Source organism: Salvia splendens, chromosome 20 (assembly GCF_004379255.2).
Source record: "Salvia splendens isolate huo1 chromosome 20, SspV2, whole genome shotgun sequence".
Lineage (NCBI taxonomy): Eukaryota > Viridiplantae > Streptophyta > Magnoliopsida > Lamiales > Lamiaceae > Salvia > Salvia splendens.
Genome location: NC_056051.1, coordinates 5,757,636 through 5,778,486, shown reverse-complemented (window position 1 = coordinate 5,778,486; position 20,851 = coordinate 5,757,636). Strand labels below are relative to the sequence as shown.

At 40.1% G+C, this 20,851-nt stretch overlaps 2 protein-coding genes across 2 annotated transcripts; both read right to left on the bottom strand.

The window, feature by feature from the left end:
• Nucleotides 1-1,881: 1,881 nt before the first annotated feature.
• On the bottom strand, nucleotides 1,882-2,813 carry LOC121781357. The gene is made up of 2 exons (XM_042179101.1): nucleotides 2,704-2,813; nucleotides 1,882-2,530 (listed from the first exon to the last, which is right to left on the bottom strand). The coding sequence occupies exons 1-2, from the start codon at nucleotides 2,811-2,813 to the stop codon at nucleotides 1,882-1,884; spliced, it is 759 nt and encodes a 252-aa protein (XP_042035035.1).
• A 3,546-nt stretch (nucleotides 2,814-6,359) lies between these two features.
• On the bottom strand, nucleotides 6,360-7,487 carry LOC121781356 (F-box protein At3g07870-like). Its single transcript, XM_042179099.1, has one exon. It carries the CDS (start codon nucleotides 7,485-7,487, stop codon nucleotides 6,360-6,362), a length of 1,128 nt encoding a protein of 375 aa, XP_042035033.1.
• Between the last annotated feature and the right edge of the window lie 13,364 nt (nucleotides 7,488-20,851).

The following is a 20,851-nucleotide window of genomic DNA, read 5'->3' as shown; positions in this document are numbered from 1 at the left end:
AAGACAGTGATCCGAGCACCACACAATAACACGAATACATCTCGTAAAATTAAGACAACAAAGCGATTTAACAATATAAAATAGAGTGAGATTATAGACAATAGACCAAAACAGTTCATATTTGGTACATCCACACAAAATCACTCCATTTTCTTTTATAGGCGCAACAGGATTGACAACAAAACATGATAAGATCAAACCCGGCGGGCTAGGATTCGAGTGAGTGGATCAAGCTATATGAAAGATAACTGAACCGGATGGATCAGTTAGCAAATGTCGTTGCCACTTGATCAAGGCGATCTCGCTCTCGCCAGTCAACCAATGTAATTTATATAACTCCCAATTTGCACTACTTTAATAGTAAAACGGCAAGTTCGGGGTCGATCCCACAGAGAAGCGAGTGTATCGAGTGTGTGCGTAGTGAATAGGGCATGGCTGCTGCCACGCTTTAATTTTGGGAGTTGTAACTACTGAGTTTACACTAGGCACAAAGTAAACTATCTACTGGATCAAGTCACTGATTACTACTGGATCAAGTAGACGACAGGCTGAAAATAAGAACTCAACTAACTAAGCATGCTACGGAAAACATGAAACACCTTGCCACTCAACAAGATTAAACACTTGGTCAAAGATTAAAAAGCTAAACTGAACTTGAAAACAGTAAACACGAGAACGAAAACAAAACAACTCGATTTTATACTAAAAACTCAGAACAGTACATCGAACATGCGGAATGTAAAAAGATCGAACTTTAGCTACAATGCGAGATTTAAACTAAGCTAACTCTTCGGAGAATAAAGCAAGTAAAACCGAGAGGTCCTCAGAGGGAAACTTGAGATAACGCCGACAGATATCGAGAATTCTGTAGCGCTTCCTTCGGTCGCCCTTTCTAACTAAACATTTCTCTATCTAAACTATCTCTCGAACTGAGCTAAACTAAAACTAAACTAAGAAGATAAAAGCTGAAAACGGAAGAAGATGGTAAAAGCTCTAAGCTCAAAAAGAGAACTCTCGATTGTGGTGGCACATCCTCTATTTATAGGCACTTCGCACAATCTCCAGCTGAATAACGATCTTGGCATAGGATATTCGCTCACGCTGTGAGCGAGCGACTCATCGATTGCTACGTGCCTTCCTTCTAGAATGACGTCGCTTTTCAATAACAGATTCATGACTCAGCTCTGTCCTTGCATCTCATGTATCAGCACGTGTCATCTTCTAGAACGTCGTCCTTGTTTACAGAATGATGCGCACCATCCAGCTCATTAGCCTCACGTGTCCTTCTGGAAGCCAGTGGTCCCCTCCTTAACGACTTGTTTACTCCCCTTGATCAACTCCCCGTTTTTTAGCTTTTCTCGCTTGTTGTACTTGCTTGATCAGTTTGGCCTTGTTGCCTTGGTCAAGCGGCATTCGTGCACAATTAACACTTGCTTTTGAGCGATAAACCGATCAAGTAGCGTACTTTTTACCCCTAAACCGATGCATGAAATAGGCCTTATAAAAACCCAAACACCTATAATAAGAAAACATTAAACACAAAAATGAACTCATAACAATGAAATTTAAGTTGTGTTGGCACGACACGACAACAACGAAAATTATAAATAGGTTAATATATACTAGAACGAGGTTACAGAGATTACATAGTGTCAGAAAGCACCATACAATTTACATACTACTACTAGCTAACAGTGGCATATAGTGCTTGTTGGGTTGACACGGGTAAAGCCAAACCTTTGAGACAAACACGACCAGCTAACGACAAAACACAAATGTAGACTAACATTACGAACTAGAATGAGATCACATTCTCAATTCCAAATCTCTTTAGCGAGAGAAGGGCTGGAGTAAAAATCATGGCACGGGTAATGTGATTCCCTACATACACATTCTCGATCGTACGGTGTTGCTCTGCACCATACCAAGTGACCCAATCGTACCGAGTTGCTCATTAATCATACCGAGTTGTTGAATAGTATATGTCTTGCTGGAGTAGTAGATGAGACGCCTCTTTCTGTTGTAGAAGTTAATGTCGTTCGTCACCATCAACATCAAAACGTCACCATCATTGAAAACTTTGATAGGATAAACAGACTCCATTCCATTGCGAAAACCAAAATCAAAATTAAAACCATTAGTACTCAACCTGTAATCTATGGTCCAAGATTGCTCGACTCGGTATTCCTTCATTAACCAGATGACAATTTCATTGTCCCACACGTAAGAAACACACAGATAGTCGCTCAAAACACTCACCTCCACAGCTAGACGCTCATCTACAACGACAGGAGGACCAGAGAAGATGCTAGAACATTCTGTTTCAACGTCAAAACCACATATCAACAAGGGTCGAGTGGAATCATACACAGTCCAATGGAGGTTTCCGTTACACACAATCCGTCCATCTAATTTGAATCCGAAACCAGAGGCAGGGCCTGCTTCAACATGCCGCCACGCTCCCGTTCCGAGGGTGTATACGTGATGAGCAGAGCCGTCGCGATTGATACAGACGACCTTATATTGCCCACTAATTCAACTCGCACCAAATCCAAAACTCAGCATAAAATTAAAGGAAATGGATTGTTTGGGGCAGCAGAGGTTGATGTATTCACGAGTGAGAGGATTCCATATAAAAAGAGGGATGTCAGGATGCCCTAACTCTGAGTATAGAAGAAACAATCCATTAGCTGCGATACCTACCATTGATACTGGTGCTGATTTTCCGAGGGGGATATCGAAATCAGAGAAGCGATTGTAGTGAAGTTCATGGCAATTTTGATTTTGATTTTGAAATTGGGCATCGTCTTCATCGTTGTGTTCCTCTTCGTCTTCTTTTTCTTCTTCTTCGTGGAGAATTTGATTTTGATTTTGATTTTGATTTTGATTTTGAATTTGATTTTGGTCTTCTTCTGCTTCATCTCCGTGTTCCTCTTCGTCTACGACTCCGAATTCCTCTTCAATTTCGGAAACTCTGCAGCGAGTAGAGCCAAACTTATCGTGCGCCCTCGCCGGCATCAAGCAAGCTAGGACGGGAGGGTTTTGGGATCTGGAAAGAAGGGATTTGGCGAAATCGAGGGAGCCGAGGAGATTGCGCCATGGTTTGCAAACGCATTTGCTGATTGCAATGCTTCGGAGAGGGAGACGTGAGAGGATATTAGTGGTGACTTGTAATGGTAGATTTGTGGAGTAATCACGCTCCATTGATGGATTGAATCACTGATTGAAGAAGAAATGGTAGCCGCGGCAGAGCTGTGTGTGTTTTGTGATTTAGGAATTAGGGCTTCTTCTCATCACTATTTATTCTTTTTTAATACTTTCAAAATCCTTTTATATTTTAAAATTTGGAGCCCCATTCGATGGGAAGTGAACTAGATAAAGTTGGAAGAAATTGACAACAAAATGGATTATGACAATGTGGAGTAATATACTAGAGAGGATAAACTGAGAGATCCGATCATAATCTGTACAGTACTCCTCCGTTCTATTCAAAATAACCATCTTTCTTTTTTTGTTTATCTCAATCAAGATGACCATTTTTCAGTTTTCGAAATAACATCATCTCTCCTCTCTCCCCATTCAAATATTCAACTACTTTTTTCCTCTCTACTTTATTCCACCTAACAATATTTTCTAAAATCTCGTGACACTCAAGAATGTGGACATCTTGAGTGGGACGGATGGAGTAATTACCTAACTATTACACTAAAGAGAGATTTAGCGGGTGAAATAATATCAAGTTAATTATATTTTAATTTTAAATAATTAGTAAATAAACTTAAAGGGTATTAATGCCAGTGTTGGGTCAGTGTTGTTGGAGTGTGATGAATGTTAAACATCCTCCACGTGCAATAGATCATGCTGTATAAGTGTGTGGTGCATGAATCTCCAACACTAGCATCGAACATGTTATTTATGGTATTGAACTTGGCATTTAGTTCCGACACTGCTTTCTCCAATCCTCCCGCGCACAATAGCATGTCATTCGAGTATGTTTCAAAAGGGCGAGTAGAATCAATCATGCACCGTAACCATTGGTACGGAGTAAAGACAATTCAACAAAACAAAACAACGAATATAGAGAAAATCTGAACACAATAACTGCAACTAAAACTCAAAAGAAGAACAATCCTCCATAGAAACCTAAGACAAACCTTCGATGAGGCCTAATAATCCCCTCACTGAAGCCTACAGTTTATACCATCCTATACACTATATTTTTCGAGGTATCTAGCCAATATAAAGAGAAGTTATTGTGTATGCGAGTTTGGCCAAACAGTAGAGAGGTAAATACTATAGCAGGTTCGAGTCCTATGTGGCGCGACCTTCAAATTTAACTCTTCCCAAAAAAAAGGGAAGCTATTTATAAGACTCCTACGAACTCCATGTAAGGAAGAAAATAAATAAGGAAACAAGTCCTCAAATTGAAAGTAATCTTCAACAATCTTCGTAATAATGAAAATAATCTCAAGGGCTTATGAAGATCACTAGCTTGATCTCATCCATCGAGTCATTGTTCAGTGTTGCGAGTGTTCATTATGCTCAAATCCACATTCCCCGCACCAATTGATATGGAGTAAAGGCGGTTGACACAAGACTACCAAGACATAGCAAAAATGGAAAATAAGAACTAGAATTTAACTCACTGGAAGAGGCCTAATAATCGTCCGAAGAAACCTAAGACAATACTCCGAAGAGGTCTAACAATCCCCTCACTGAAGCCTTCAGTTTATACCATCCTACTTTATTTTTCGAGGTATCTAGCCAACATAAAGAGAAGCTATTGTGTATGAGTTGGCTAAACGGTAGAGAGGTTAACGTCTAAGACAGGTTCGAGTGGTTCGAGTCCTCTGTGGCGCGACCTTCAAATTTAATTCATTTACTCTTCCCAAAAAAAGGAAGCTATTTGTAGGACTCCTACGAACTCCATCTAAGAAGGAAAATAAATAAGGAAACAACTCCTCAAATTGAAAGTAATCTTCAACAATCTTCGTAATAATGAAAATAATCTCACGGGATTATGAAGCTCACTAGCTTGATCTCATCCATCGTTCAGTATGCTCAGATCCACATCACCGCACCAATTGATATGGAGTAAAGGCGGTTGACACAAAACTAACGAGACATAGTAAAAATGGAAAATAAGAACTACTCTCTTAGTTTAAGAATAGTGTGTTAAGTGGATGGTGAAAAAAGTAAGAGAGAATAAATTAAGAGAGATGAAGAGAGAAAAAAGTAAGAGATAAATGACTCAATTAACTTGAAACTTTCCAAAATAGTAAAATGACTCTATAAATATGGAACGAAGAGAGTAGAATTTACTTAAAGAAAAATTAATTGGAGAGGCCCGAGACAATCCTCCGAAAGTGCCTAATAATCCTCTCACTAAGGCCTACGGTTAGCCCCGATTACAAATAAACTTTCCAAAATGCCCCTCCTAACCTCCAAATTTATCCTTTTATAGAAGTGTACATAATAGTTTAAATAAATTAGGCCATCAAAGCAAATCCTTATTACTTAATACTCCGTCCATCCTAGAAAAATATGAATTGGTTCGACACAAGTTTTAATGCATAATTGAAAAAGTAAGAAAGATAAAAAGAAAAAGTTTTAAAAATATTGTTAGTGGAGAATGAATCTCAGTAGAGAGAAAATAGTTTTTAAAATTAGAAAGTTCATAATTTTCCGGGACAGACAAAAAAAAGGAAACAATTCATACTTTTCAGGGGAGGGAGAGTAAAAGATACTGCAAAGCAATTAATGAAAAGTAATAGTACTAAATAATCAGGAAAGTTTTGCAAATCTCATCATCCTTATACTCCTTATAACAAAGGATACTGCAAAGCTAATAATGAAAGTAAATAAGCATGAGAGTCTAGCAAATCTCATCATCCTTGATCTTCTCATTCTCCACGAACCTCTTATTGATTCGACGGAGGGATGGGATAGTTGCGGACTATAATTCATCACATGCCTTGGTGATTTACCACCTTGAATCGATATACAACACAATGTGCCAACATATGATTCACCACCTTTAACTGATATTTGCCAAACCACTAGAGTCCTGGCCCATCGATCCAAGTTTGAGTCCTTACTCAACTACAGAGAAACTTTAGCTCAAGCACTCGTAATGTGGCGATAGAAGTGCTTCATGTAGATTAAGATTATGAACTACAACGAGATCATAGACAATAACTCAAAACTATATGCTAGCTAGGCTCGACATATTGTGTGAGTCGGATTGACACAACAAGGGTAGACCTAAACACTAAACGACAAAGACACCTTAGAACCCAAAAACTACACAACAAAGAAACCTTAGACACAAACACACAAATGTTGACTAAAATTATGAACTAAAACTTGATCACATTCTTAAATCCAAAATTTTTGAGTGATAAAAGGCTAGGATTGAAAATCATGGGACTGACTAAATCGTTCGCATCTAAATCCTTAAACATATCCACATATTCAAAAGTTTCTGCCTTGTAGGAATAGTAGATGAGACGACTTTTGTCCAGCAACATCAACATGTCACCATCTTTGAAAAGTTTGATTGGCTCAACAAGCATATAATTCCAATCAAAACTCCAATCAATTGGACTCAACTTGTACTCTACGGTCCAAGATTCCTCAACTTGGTATTCCTTCATACACCATATGATAAAATCCTCACCCAAACTGTAACAATAACACAAGCGGTCCCTCAAAACACACAAATCCCCAAATCCATATCCATTAGAAGGAAAAGAGAAGATGCTAAAACGTTCTGTTTCAACGTCAAAACCACAAATAGAATTGTTATGCCACAAATCCATTACCGTCCAATGGAGGTTGTGATTGCATAATAGAGGTTGAGCCCAAAATTTGTAACCAGAAGCAGCCCCGGCTTCAATTCGCCTCCATTTTCCTGTTCCGAGGGTGTATACATAATGAGTGTTGAAACCATTGTCCGCGTTTATGCAGACCACCTTATACTCCCCACTTAATTTGCTCACACCGAATCCAAATTTTAACTGACGCTCCGGGATGTAAAGAGGGTACGACAGCTCAGCATATTCACGAGTCATCGGATTACATACGTAAAGAGGAATACCTTTTGTTGTTGATGGGTTGAGAAGAAGCAATTCATTAGCTGAGGTACCTTCCATTGAAGATCTGTTTGGGTGAGGGATCACCAAATCAGTGAGCGCATGGTAGTGAAGGTCATGGCTCTCCAGATCAGCTTCGTCTTCGTCTTCAATTTCGAAAATCGTGCATCGAGCTGAGGGCGTGAAATGAACTAGGGCAGATGCGGTTTTGATTTTGGATTTGCCGATGTCGTTGGACTCGATCAGATCGAGCCATGGTTTGCAGACGGATTTGCTGATTGCTATTTCTCGTAAAGAGAGTCGTGATAGGATGTTGATTGTCATATCTGACGGAAGATTTAGGATGTTGGTTGGCATATCTGATGGTAGATTTGTGAAGAATTCAAGCTCCATTTCTGGTAGAATTCCGCCGTTCGGATAAAGTGAATAAAGAAGATAATTAGGGTTCTTTGCATCACCTTTTATACTGTCTTATTTTTTATTTTTAAATTCTTAAATGCAAAAAGAAAATTATTTTTTAGGTGAAAATTAAAACGACGTCATTTTATGTCATTACTATATAATTCCAAACGGTAAAAAAATTAAACTCCACGTCATCATCCATCGTGGATCTCTGTTGTCGAGGAAACACAACAGGGGCTATGATGCCATAAAACGGCGACGTTTTTTGGTTCAATCACTCACTTTTTCAAATATTTTTTATGGGACAATTAAAACGACGTCATTTTATATTATTACTATTTAATTCAAAACGTTAAAAAAATTTAAACTCCACATCATTTTATGTTATTACTATTTAATTCAAAACGTTAAAAAAATTTAAACTCCACATCATCATCTATCGTGGATCTATGTTGTCGAGGAAACACAGCAGGGGCTATGATACCATGAAACGGCGACGTTTTTGGTTCAATTACTCACTTTTTCAATGAAGATTACTCATGACGCGGTAATCTCATGAATTAATTTTACTAGTATAGCTAACATGCTCCATTCGAAAACTCGCAAGAGAGGGAAAACTCGAGGTATGCAGGACTGAATCAGCATTGCCGAACATTTCGATCCCCAAAATAGTAGTGATAAAAGGCTAGGAGTGAAAATCATTGCAAAGGTAGGGTAACACCATTCATCTGCATAATTAAACATATCTATTTGTTGAGTAGTTTTTGTCTTGCTGGAATAGTAGATAAGCCAATGTTGCCATATCTTCAACAGCATCAAAATGTCGCCATCTTTAAAAATTTTGTGATACGATCCTATATCCCATTATTTAGTTATATCTTTTGATTCACCAAATCCTTCCATATATTTGTTATCTTGGTCAATAAGTTAGGGTATAGTATTAGAGTATTATAAATAGAGATAGATGGTTATTATTTGGATCCATTCAGTAAATCAATAAAATCGTTACGTGTCCAACAACGTGTTGAGAAATTCTCTTTCACTAAGATCTCGCGCTGCCCGACGGAGAGGAATTCCCGCGCACAGCCGGTTCTTTGCTACCGCCGATCCTTCGCTAGGACGCCGGAGAAACGGGATACGACGTAGGGTCGTATCATCTGGTGCTTTCATCGTGTGTGCTCATGAGACGTAACAACAGTAGAATGGGCTGGGGTTCTTCACGCCCTGACTCATTCACGCCTGGTGTGCCGCGCCGTCAACTACCCGTTGAACGTCGCAATTTTGGGGTCCCTCATCGCCCGCAGTTAGATGACGGAGACTTGGAGATTCGTCCGAACGACGAGTCGATGCATGACGATTACATGAATGGGAAGTTGGATCGATTACTGGATAAGTTGGATAAATTTGATCTATGGAGGGAGGAGGCGGATCGACGCTTCGAGTATCTGGATCCGATCGTGCCGAGGGAGACGGAACCCCCTCTAGGGTTTGAGGATGGAGATGAAGCGGAGTATGAGGAATTTAGGCGAAAGAAAGCGAGCGAGAAAGGGGGTCGTGCCAGACACCCTAATTTTTGCATGCGCGATATGTCTATGGACGACAGGAGACGTCGCGGAGAGAGGACCAGGGGTGCGTCGGCCTGGGATGCACCGGGAAATCGATTCGCTCGTACACATGGCGGTGGTTTTCCGCAGCAATTCGAGACGTCGTGTTGGGATCCACCCCAGCGTTATCGATCGACTGCTGCGGAGTTTGATAAGAATCAGATCGCTATGAAGCCGCCTCGGTTTGATGGTAGCGACGCGACAAACTGGATCCCCAGGGTTCAGTATTATTTTAATCATATGATGATACCCGATGCTCAGCGCCTTCACTACGCGGTTATGTTGTTCGACCCCCCGGCTTCGGAGTGGGTGTTTAATTATTGTGCAAATATTGACTGCGTCACGTGGCACGAATTTTTGGAAGATGTGCGACACAATTTTGATAGGCAGAGAGATCGATATCGTCGCGAGGGGAGAAATGACAGGGGTTCATGTTGGGACCCTCCAAGATATCAACAACATTGTCAACAAATAGGCGGGTATGGTCAGCAGTTTAATCGGCCAGCCACTTGTTACGACCCACCACAGTCGTGGCAGCCCTCTTGTTGGGAACCATCGCGTGGATATTCGGATTATGATCAGCCACCACTGGGTCCGCCTAGTCGTGGGGATCCGCCCAACAATCGCTGCCCTCAGACCTTGCTGCCCTCGAAGTCTGATCGACGTCTGAGTCACCGCACAGCTCCGTTGTCTGCCGTTGCCACGCACCCGCCTCAACAGTCCAGCAAGTTTATTGATTCGGGGAAGCAGCGTGGTCTGCCCAATATTTCCAGTCTCAAGGTTTGTTCTCCTTATCCAGACGAGCCCCTACAAGTGATCGTCAAGACCGACAATCCGCCGCGGCAAGTGCTCGTCGGGGCATATGATGGGAAGATTGATGATCTTCGTGTTCCAACACATAAGGAATTGGAGATGGAGAGAAAGGGAGAGGAGGAGAAGCAGGGGCAGAAAGAGTTGGAGAGACAGAAGGAACCTGAGTGGGCTAAAGTAGAGGAGCTCGAGGAGGAGGATGAGAGCGAAGATGCCTTGGAGGAAAAGAAGAACGAATTCTACTGTGTAGCATGTAGCCAGAAGTTCAGGAGTGATAAACAATGGAAGAATCACGAGCAGTCGAAAAAGCACAAAGAGAAGGTGACACAGCTGCCGGAAGCATTCCATGAAGAGGATATAGAATGTGAAGCGGAAGTAGATGCTGATGATGGAAGTGACATTGGTTACTTGTCAGCAGATGATGGAGTGAGTAAACTAGGGGAGAAATTTGAAGCAGGGATTGGTATTCAAGAAGATGATATAATTAAGAGGATCACGTTGATTCGTTTGTGTGCTTTCGACCCTGGTATTTGTGTCCGTTTTAGTAAACGAAATTGGGAATTTCTTGCTATGCACAGGGAAGCAGTGGATCTCCAAGTTGAGGATTTGACACTGCACATTGACAATGTTCTCTGGAATGCTATGAATATGCTGACGGATAATGATAAGGAGCTGGCACATGGAGGATTTATGAAGTGCTTGCTAGCCACAAAGACATTTAACATCGAGCTAAGCATGCCGGTAAAACCTGTTGTCTTCACGAATGTTCAGAAATTTGAGAGGGATTACTATGTCCGGAGACGTTTGCCTATTTGGCGTGTGTTCGATCCAGGAGGAGACGCCTCGCTAAAGCTTTTGCTTTCAACTCTCGTCTTTGGTTTATGTTTCCCACCTCGAGGACAAGGTGGATTTTAACCGGGGGAGAGTTGATACGATCCTATATCCCATTATTTAGTTATATCTTTTGATTCACCAAATCCTTCCATATATTTGTTATCTTGGTCAATAAGTTAGGGTATAGTATTAGAGTATTATAAATAGAGATAGATGGTTATTATTTGGATCCATTCAGTAAATCAATAAAATCGTTACGTGTCCAACAACGTGTTGAGAAATTCTCTTTCACTAAGATCTCGCGCTGCCCGACGGAGAGGAATTCCCGCGCACAGCCGGTTCTTTGCTACCGCCGATCCTTCGCTAGGACGCCGGAGAAACGGGATACGACGTAGGGTCGTATCATTTTGATAGGATAAACCCAAGCTCTATCTATATCAAAACCAATTGTACTCAACTTGATATTCTCTCATCAGCCACACGACAATTTCATAGTGAACTTCACAATTCTATCTATAGGGAGAGCGGGAGGAGGCGAGAAGATGCTAAAACATTCAGTTTCAACATGAAAACCACAAATCCGAAAGTAGGGTTTAACCGAACTAGATAGTACCCAATGGAGGTTTGTTCATTATAAGAATATCTGAAACCAGAAGCAGGCGCCGGTTTCAACGTGCCTCCATGTTCCTGTTTCAAGGGTGTATACTTGAAAAATGTGGAATGTATAGGCCCGACCAATGCAGACCACCTTATATTGTCCACTTATTTTGCTCACGCAAAAATTAAAAGTAAACCAATATTTAAGTGACGTGTGTGCCTTAGGACCCTCAGGATGGGAGAGCACGATATATTTGCGAGTGAGCGGATTGCATATGTAAACCGGAGTTTCATGATCAGATGGACTTGGGTATAGAAGAAGCAATCCATTAGCAGCTGTACATTCCATTGGTGTTCTTCCGTGATGGATATCGAAACCTGTGAGCGGAACGTAGTGAAGATCGTGGCTTTCCAAATCGGATTCGTCTTTGTCTTCAAGTTCGAAAATCGTGCACTGAGTTGGGTTCGTCTCCACCGTGTTCAAGCAAACTAGGGCGGGTGCGGGTGGGGTTTTTAGTTCGAAATCGTTGGAATCGAGCAGATTGAGCCATGATTTGCAAACGCATTTGCTGATTGCAACGATTCGGAGAGGGAATAGGGAGAAGATGTTGGTTGTTAACTCTGATGGCAGAGTTTGGAAGAAATCACGCCCCACACAGCAGCGTTTATTCTGTGAACAAGAAGTAGGGCTTTTATAAAAAGACTATTTGGCATTTATAAAAGGATTATTTGCATGTAAATAAAAACTTTCAATATTTTCGGTTTTTTTTCTTAAATTTTATTTTTTGAATATAAATACATGAACTTTAAGTTATTCTAATTTTTCTTCTAAATTAAAAATCAAAGCTGATGTGGCATATTAAAACTTTATGTGGCATATTACAACCATAAAAGAGAAGTTAAATTAAAAATCTAAAATAGATAACTCGAAACCTAAAAATTAAACTAGAAAAAACGCAAAACATTAAATTGATTTTTTATGATATATTTCCTTCATATCATTGCTTTTTAAATCATTCCTTTTAGTAGATCCTTCATTTAGTGTACGTGGCCGGTTTTAATACCATATAAAAATACTCTCCCATCCCAACTTAAATGAGACTTTCTGTTTTGATGTCCCAATTCTAAGTAAGAGAGAACATGATATAAGGAAAAAGAAAGACAGAGTAAAGTAAGAAAGAGAAAATGAATAGAATAAAGGGGTAAAGAGGACAAGTACGAGAGATAAAAGAATAAAATAGGAAAGAGAAGTTAGCACTGGTAGAGCCAATTAAGTACAAGGGGTACGGGGGTACGGTTGTATCTCCAAATTTTTGTAATTATTAGTATTTGCGAGTAGCTAATATAAAAGTTGGCACAATGGTCCAGTTGTGTTGCAATACTTTTTATGCTTAGGTCACGTTCGGACACCAATTTAATTTTCTTGTTTTGTTAAATGATGATCAATATTGTTTACATTTTCACCATATTCCCCAAAATAATGTAAAAGATGATTTCTGAGTAACGGTATTATTTTATGTAAAAATTTATCCGCACCCCGAAATTAAAAGTTTTGGATCCGCCACTGAAAGTTACTTAAGATAGCAATCAAAAGTTCTGGATCCGCCACTGAAAGTTACTTGAGATAGCAGGAGTGGCTATTCACTCTATAAAAATCCTCATACGTACGGGAGTGGATTAGCATTAGACGAGTCGTGATCATCACAAAATCAACATGGTACAAGAATGACGGTTTTCAACATCCTCCTAAAATTTTTCCATTTGTTACAACAATTCAATGTTCTTCTTCATGTAATAAGTCAACTTATAACTCCTCTATTGTGTATAATTGAATCACAATGGTGCAAGTTATGTACTTATAATATATGTTGTCATTGTTATAACTTGATGCAATATTTTCCTTTTCTTTTAGAAATATATTGTCCAATGACAAATAATATTGCATCTGCTATGTTGAATTAATAACTAGCTGAGATCAACACATCTTAGTTAAAAAACATAGAAACTTCAGCTCGATCACTTTTATCTTCTGTTTTTCATATCTTCATATTCAAGCCCAAGCTATGTGAAAACAGAAGTAATTCATGTAGATTAGGACATGGAAAACATACCAAAATAAGGATACTAGCCAGGCCCGGCATACAGTTTGTGTTGGGTCAACATGATAGGCAAAACGCGAACACTAAAAGACAAAGAAATCATAGAACCTCAAATCTACACCAACACACAAATGTAGACTAAAATTATGCCCTAAAACAAGATCACATTTCCAAATCCGAAATTCTTGAGAGAGACAAGGCTAGGAGTGAAAATCAGGTTTGTAGAATCCTTTGCAGATGCATCCTTAAACATTCCAACATACTGATTAGTTTGTCTTGCAGGAGTAGTAGACGAGCCAACGTTTTTCCAGCAATATCAGAATGTCGCCTTCTTTGAAAAGTTTAATTGGATAAACACACCATTCAAAACTAGAATCCCAATCAAAATCAAAGTCAAAACTAGTAGTACTCAACTAATACTCAATGGTCCAAGATTTCTCGACTTTGTATTCCTTCATGATGACAATTTCGCCATAACACATGTAAGAATAACACAAGCAGTCACTCAAAACAGACAAATCCCCATCTAAAACATCATCTTCCGCAGGAGGAAAGGAGAAGATGCTAAAACATTCTGTTTCAACATCAAAACCACAAATCGAAACATGAAAGGTTTGAGTCAGAGCATATACTCTCCAGTAGAGGCTGCCATTACATAGAATGCGTTGCCCGCGACTAAATCCAAAACCCAAAGCCGCGCCGGCTTCAAGGGGCCTCCATGTTCTTGTTCTAAGGTATTAGAAATGAGCCACTCACCCCTTAAAAGGCCTCATAAGGGGGAGGGTTATCCATACTTATATATAGATTAGAAGGGATCTTCACCAAGTCGATGTGGTAGAGAATTTAACACGCCCCCTCACGTGTGGGCCGGAAAGGACATCGGTCTTCCATCACGTGTGTAGGCAATGCAAGAGAAACCATCATCGATGTGGGTCGGAAAGGATATAGGTCTTCCACTCGTGAGGTAGATAAGAGATAAAGAGAAAACCATCATCGACTTGGGCCCGCTCTGATACCATATTAGAAATGGGCCACTCACCCCTTAAAAGGCCTCATAAGGGGAGGGTTGTCCATACTTATATATAGATTAGAAGAGATCTTCACCAAGTCGATGTGGTAGAGAATTTAACACAAGGGTGTATACATGATAACGACGGTTGGTATCATTGATACAGACCACCTTATATTGCTCACACCAATCCATAACTCAACGAAAGAAACGATAGGTCTTTCTCAGGAGAGCAGAGCTCGGTATATTCACAAGTGATTGGATTGTATAAATGAAGAGTACCTTTATTTTGTGGATAATTCATAAAAAAAGAGCGGTAGAGAAGAAGTAATCCATTAGCAGTGATAGCTTTCAATGATTCAAAGTATGCGTGAGGGATGTCGAAATCTGTGAGCGAAAAGTAGTGAAGATCATGGCTTTCCATATCTGCTTCGTCTTCGATTTCAAAAATCGTGCACCGAGTTGAGTTCAACCTCACCAGCATCAAGCAGGCTAGCGCGGGTGGGGTTTTGAATTTGGATTTGACAAAATCATCGGACTCGAGCACATTGAGCCATGGTTTGCAAACACATTTGCTAATGACAACACTTCGGATAGGGAGCCGTGAGAGATCAAGATTGGGAAGTCCATTATCTCGTAAAATTATTTTCACAAGCATGTAGATATCTCAGGATTACTTCTCATATTTGAAGATTTATTTCTTGTTGATTTTTAAGTCCATTAAATAATTCCTCTTCATGAAGATAAATAGATTGAATTCCACAAATTGTATTGACATTAAATTGCACGGTTATTTTGAGAATAGACTATGAACAAGAGTTAGAAACATAATGCTCCTACATCAATAGGATAGGCCTCAAGGTTCAAGAAGTAGAAGAGATAATTAATCATGTAAGAGATGGATAAAGTATGTGGATCATCATGACATACACCCTCCATCCAACTCTAAGTGAAATATTTTCTATTCGGGACGTGATTGTATGTAATTTTATTTTGTTCTTAGGAAATGTGTTTGAGACATTCAAAAAATCAAAATATATCACTTCGAGTGGAACGGAAGAATTAAAATATAAATATTGAGTCATTACTAGCTAGGCTCTCCATATAGTGCGTTTTGGGCCGACACGATAAGGCCAAACCCGAAAAACCACGCAATAGAAAAACCTTGTACGTGAACCCGAACAGATGACAACATTATAATTTAGAATGAGATCACATTCTCGAATCCAAAACTCTTTAGTGATAGAAGGCTAGGAGTGAAAATCATTGCAAAGGTAAGGTAACGCCACACATCTGCATCATTAAATATACTTACTTGTTGAGTAGTTTTTGTCTAGTTGGAATAGTAGACGAGCCACCGATGTTGCCAACTTTTCTGCGGCATCAAAATGTCGCCATCTTTAAAAACTTTGATAGGATAAACCCAAGCTCTATTCATATCAAAACCAATTGTACTCAACTTGTATTCTATAGTCCAAGACTCCTCAACCTGGTATTCTTTCATCAGCCACATGACAATTTCATAGTCCCGTGTGTAACAAAAAACACAGACAGTCCTTAAAAAAAAACAGTGAACTTCACAACTTCATCTATACAAAGAGCAGGAGGAGGAGAGAAGATGCTAAAGCCTTCAGTTTCAACATCAAAACCACAAATCTGAAAGTAGGGTTGAACAGAACTAAACAGTGTCCAATGGAGGTTGTTATTACATTCAACCTGCAAATTAGAAGAAAATCTGAAGCCGGAAGCAGCGCCGGTTTCAACGCGCCTCCATTTTCCTGTTCCAAGGGTGTATACTTGAAAAGAGTGGGTTGTACAGGCCCTACAAACATAGACCACCTTATACTGTCCACTTAATTTGCTCACACAAAAATCAAAACTAAAACAATATTTAAGTATGGTGTGTCCGTAGGGACGGGCGAGCACGATATATTTGCGAGTGAGTGGAATGCATATGTAAACCAGAGTTTTATAATCACGTGGGCTTGGGTATAGAAGAAGCAATCCATTAGCAGCCGTACATCCTATTGGTGTGTTTCCGTGAGGGGTATCGAAATCTGTGAGCGGAACGTAGTGAAGATCGTGGCTCTCCAAATCGGCTTCGTCTTTGTCTTCAAGTTCGAAAATCGTGCACCGAGTTGGGTTTGTTTTCACCGTTTTCAAGCAAACTAGGGCGGGTGGGGTTTTTATTTTTAGTTCGAAATCATCGGAATCGACCAGATTGAGCCATGATTTGCAAACGGCAAACGCATTTGCTGATTGCAACGCTTCGGAGAGGGAGTCGGGAGAGGATGGTGGTGGTGAGCTCTGATGGCAGAATTTGGAAGAAATCACGCCCCATTAATAGAGAACTCTAACACACGTAGAAGAAGCGACAGAGCATCGTTTATTCGGTGTAAAAGAACTAGGGCTTTAATAAAGAGATTATTTGGCATTTATAAAATTACAAAAATATAAAAGAGAAGCTTAAATAAACTGAAGAAACGTTTAAGGGAATCTAGAGGAGGTAATTTCATTGATTGATCCAATATGTGCTAGGGTTACATGTTTATAGAATATACAAATGCTACATATGGTAACTAGATCATTGGTGATTCTATTCTAGTTAAGGAATGTAATCAATTTGGAATCAATCACATTGATTGTGTGATTTCTTTCCAACACTCCCCCTCAAGTTAAGTAACGGGGTTTCCGATACTCAACTTGCTTAATACTTCCTTGAATGATCTGGAACTTACTGCCTTGGTCAGAATGTCGGCCAACTGATCTTCCGACTTCACATATGGAAATTCAACAATCTGGGCTTCAATCTTCTCTTTGATGAAGTGTCTATCTACTTCCACATGTTTAGTTCTATCGTGCTGAACTGGATTTTCGGAGATGCTAATCGCAGCCTTGTTGTCGCAGAACAGTCTACACGGTCTTGGTACATATAGGTCAAGTTCTATCATGAGTTTCCTTAGCCACAGTATCTCAGTGAGGCCACTTTTGATTCCACGGAATTCAGCTTCTGCACTTGAGAGTGCGACCACCTTTTGCTTCTTGCTCCTCCAAGTGACCAGATTTTCTCCTACCAACGTAAAGTACCCTGCCGTGGATTTTCTGTCATTTGGGTTTCCTGCCCAATCTGCATCAGTGAAGCCGTTGATTACCAAGTGCCCATGTTTCTCGAATAACACTCCATGCTCCGCAGTACCCTTCAAGTATCGCACAATTCGGATAGCTGCCTCCCGATGATCTTCTTGTGGTGAGTGCATGAACTGGCTTACTACTCCCACAGCATATGCTATGTCAGGTCTAGTGTGAGACAGGTAAATAAGCTTCCCTACCAGCCTCTGATATCTCCCCCTGTCTGTGAGCTTTGCTCCTTCCACTATCTGTAGTCCGTGATTCTGTACCATTGGAGTGTCTGCCGGTCTACAGTCTACCATTCCTATTTCTGCTTAAAGATCGAGGATATACTTTCTCTGATTAATGAAGATCCCCCTTTTTGACCTCAGAACTTCAATCCCCAAAAAATACTTAAGAGGACCTAAATCCTTCATCTCAAATTCTTTGAACAAGTTCTTCCTCAATTCACCGATCTCCTCTTCATCGTCTCCTGTGATGATCATGTCGTCAACATATACGATGAGACACGTGATTTTCCCGTTCTTCTTCTTGATGAATAATGTGTGATCTGAGTTGCTCTGCTTGTAGTCATATTTTTTCATCACCTCGGTGAATCGACTAAACCAAGCCCTTGGAGATTGCTTGAGTCCATACAACGTCTTCTGGAGCTTGCACACTTCTCCAGGCTGAAATTCATTTCCGAATCCTGGGGGAGGAATCATGAAGATTGGTTTAGGCAGTTCACCATGTAGAAAAGCATTCGTCACGTCGAACTGGTGGAGTGGCCAGTCTTTGTTTGCCGCGATTGAGAATAGTACCCTGACTGTGTTGATCTTTGCTACTGGGGAGAAAGTCTCGGCGTAATCAACTCCGTATGTTTGAGTGTATCCCTTTGCTACCAGTCGTGCCTTATACCTCTCGACTGAACCATCTGGTCTTCGCTTGATAGTGAACACCCATCTGCACCCTACGGCCTTGACTCCTTCTGGCAGTTTTCCTTTCACCCATGTGTTGTTTTTCATCAATGCCTTCATCTTTGTAAACATGGCCTCTCTCCAATGCCTGTGTTTCATTGCCTCTTTGGCAGTTTGGGGAATTTCCTCTTCCTCATATAGCGCCGCTTCAAATGCACGTGCCATCTTGCTCAAATTTCCTTGAACAAAATTTGCAACTCCATATCTGCTTTTTGTACCGATCTTCTCGGGAGAGTATCGTTTTGGAGGTATGCCACGAGTACTCCGATTGGGAAGGACATACTTCCCAGTGTCACTATCAATAGTATTATCTTCTTCCTCCTCCTCTTCTTCTTCTGCGGTGTTAGTATCAACTACAGTTTTTCCTTCAGACATTGGTATAGGAGATACCTGGGATATCGGTTGAGGTTGATCTTGAGGTGGTTGAGGAGACCCTGGTGGAGAGGCGTGCTCGGCGGCAGCGACCGCTATAGTCTCTGGAGGTTCCGCAATTGAAGGACTTGGAGGTGACACAAACCAACTTAGGCAGTCCCCATGATTAGTTTCAGGATTTTGCTCCCCCTGGCTGCCAAGGTGGTGAGGGTAGAAGAACTCATTTTCCGAGAAGGTACAGTTTATAGTGGTGATAATCTTTTTGGTGCTTGGGTCAAAGCATCGGTAACCTTTCTGGTTTATCCCATATCCCACAAAAACACATTTAGTAGCACACGGAGAAAATTTTGTTCTTTCATGCTTGGGAATATGGACATAGACTGTACATCCGAACACTTTAGGTAACATGCTATGAGATTCGGGTATTTTGGCTTGTTGGGAGAGGATATTAAGGGGTGTTCTTTTGTTGAGGATTTTTGTGGGCAATCGGTTTATGAGATAGATGGAGGTTGCCACGGCTTCTGGCCAAAGAAAGGTTGGGATCTTGAAGTCAATCATAATGGCCCGGGTTACTTCTAGGATTGTTCTATTCTTTCTCTCAGCGACCCCATTTTGTTCGGGTGTATAGGCACATGAGGTTTGGTGAATTAGACCATTTTTCTTAAAAAATTCCAACATATCACTATTGACAAATTCCCTCCCATTATCTGACCGAAGGACTTTTATGGTGGTGTGGAACTGGGTTTGAATCATTTGGAAGAAAAGGGCAAATTTATCGGCAACTTCAGATTTGTGTTTCAAAAAATAAACCCAAGTCATCCTAGTGCAGTCATTAATGAAAGTAACAAAATATCTAAATCCCTTTCCCCCAATAACGGGCGCAGGACCCCACACATCAGCATGCACAAGTTCAAATATAAATTTCACATGGGTATTGGAAGGTTTAAAAGATTGTCTGTGGCTCTTGGCCAAAACGCATGTCTCACAAGAAAAATCTTTAGGAATTTTAAAGTTTGGATAATTGATAACGCGAAACCTAAAAATTGATAACGCGAAACCTAAAAATCATTCAAGGAAGTTTAGATCCCAATCTAAAATTGATAACGCGAAACCTAAAAATTAAACTAAAAAAACGCGAAATATAATTGTGATTTTGTAGCTTGATATATTTCATTCATATCATTGCTTTTTAAATCATTGCTTTTACTAGATCATTCATTAATTTAGTGTACCTGGCCTCCTTTAATACCATATAAAAAATACTCTCCTGTCCCAACTAATTCCATATAAAAAATACTCTCCTGTCCCAACATAAATGAGAAGTTTCTGTTTTGACATTCCAAACCCTCGCTAGAGGGGCGGCTTGGCCTACGGAATAGCAACATGATAAGGCAAATCAAGAACACTAAAATCATAGAACCTCAAATCTACACCAACACAAATGTAGACTCAAATTATGTACTAAAACAAGATCACATTTCCGAATCCGAAATTCCTGCGAGAGACAAGGCTTTTGGGTATCAGCGGTACTCCGGGATCGATTATAAAAAACACAAATTTATTATGCTCGACACAATGGTGTACGAAACACCAACTACACAACACTACAACACTCTTGGAGGACACACCCTAAAATACACTATTGGAGGACACACCTCACAAGACACCCGAGGACACACCTCGCACACTAACTCTCGTACATACTCCACGCACACTTAGCTCTCTATTTGTGTACACATTACTACTAAACACCTAATGCCTATTTATATGCAATCTATGTCGGTTAAGAACTGACTTCACCAAACTAGAGAATTCTAGTCTTCTAACTATTCTAATTTTATATTCCTAATTCCTATTTCTTAAGACTATGTATTCAACTAGATTATTCTAGTTAATTGTCATCTACTAAATTCTAGGTTCTTCTCCAAATTCGGTGGAGTCCTTA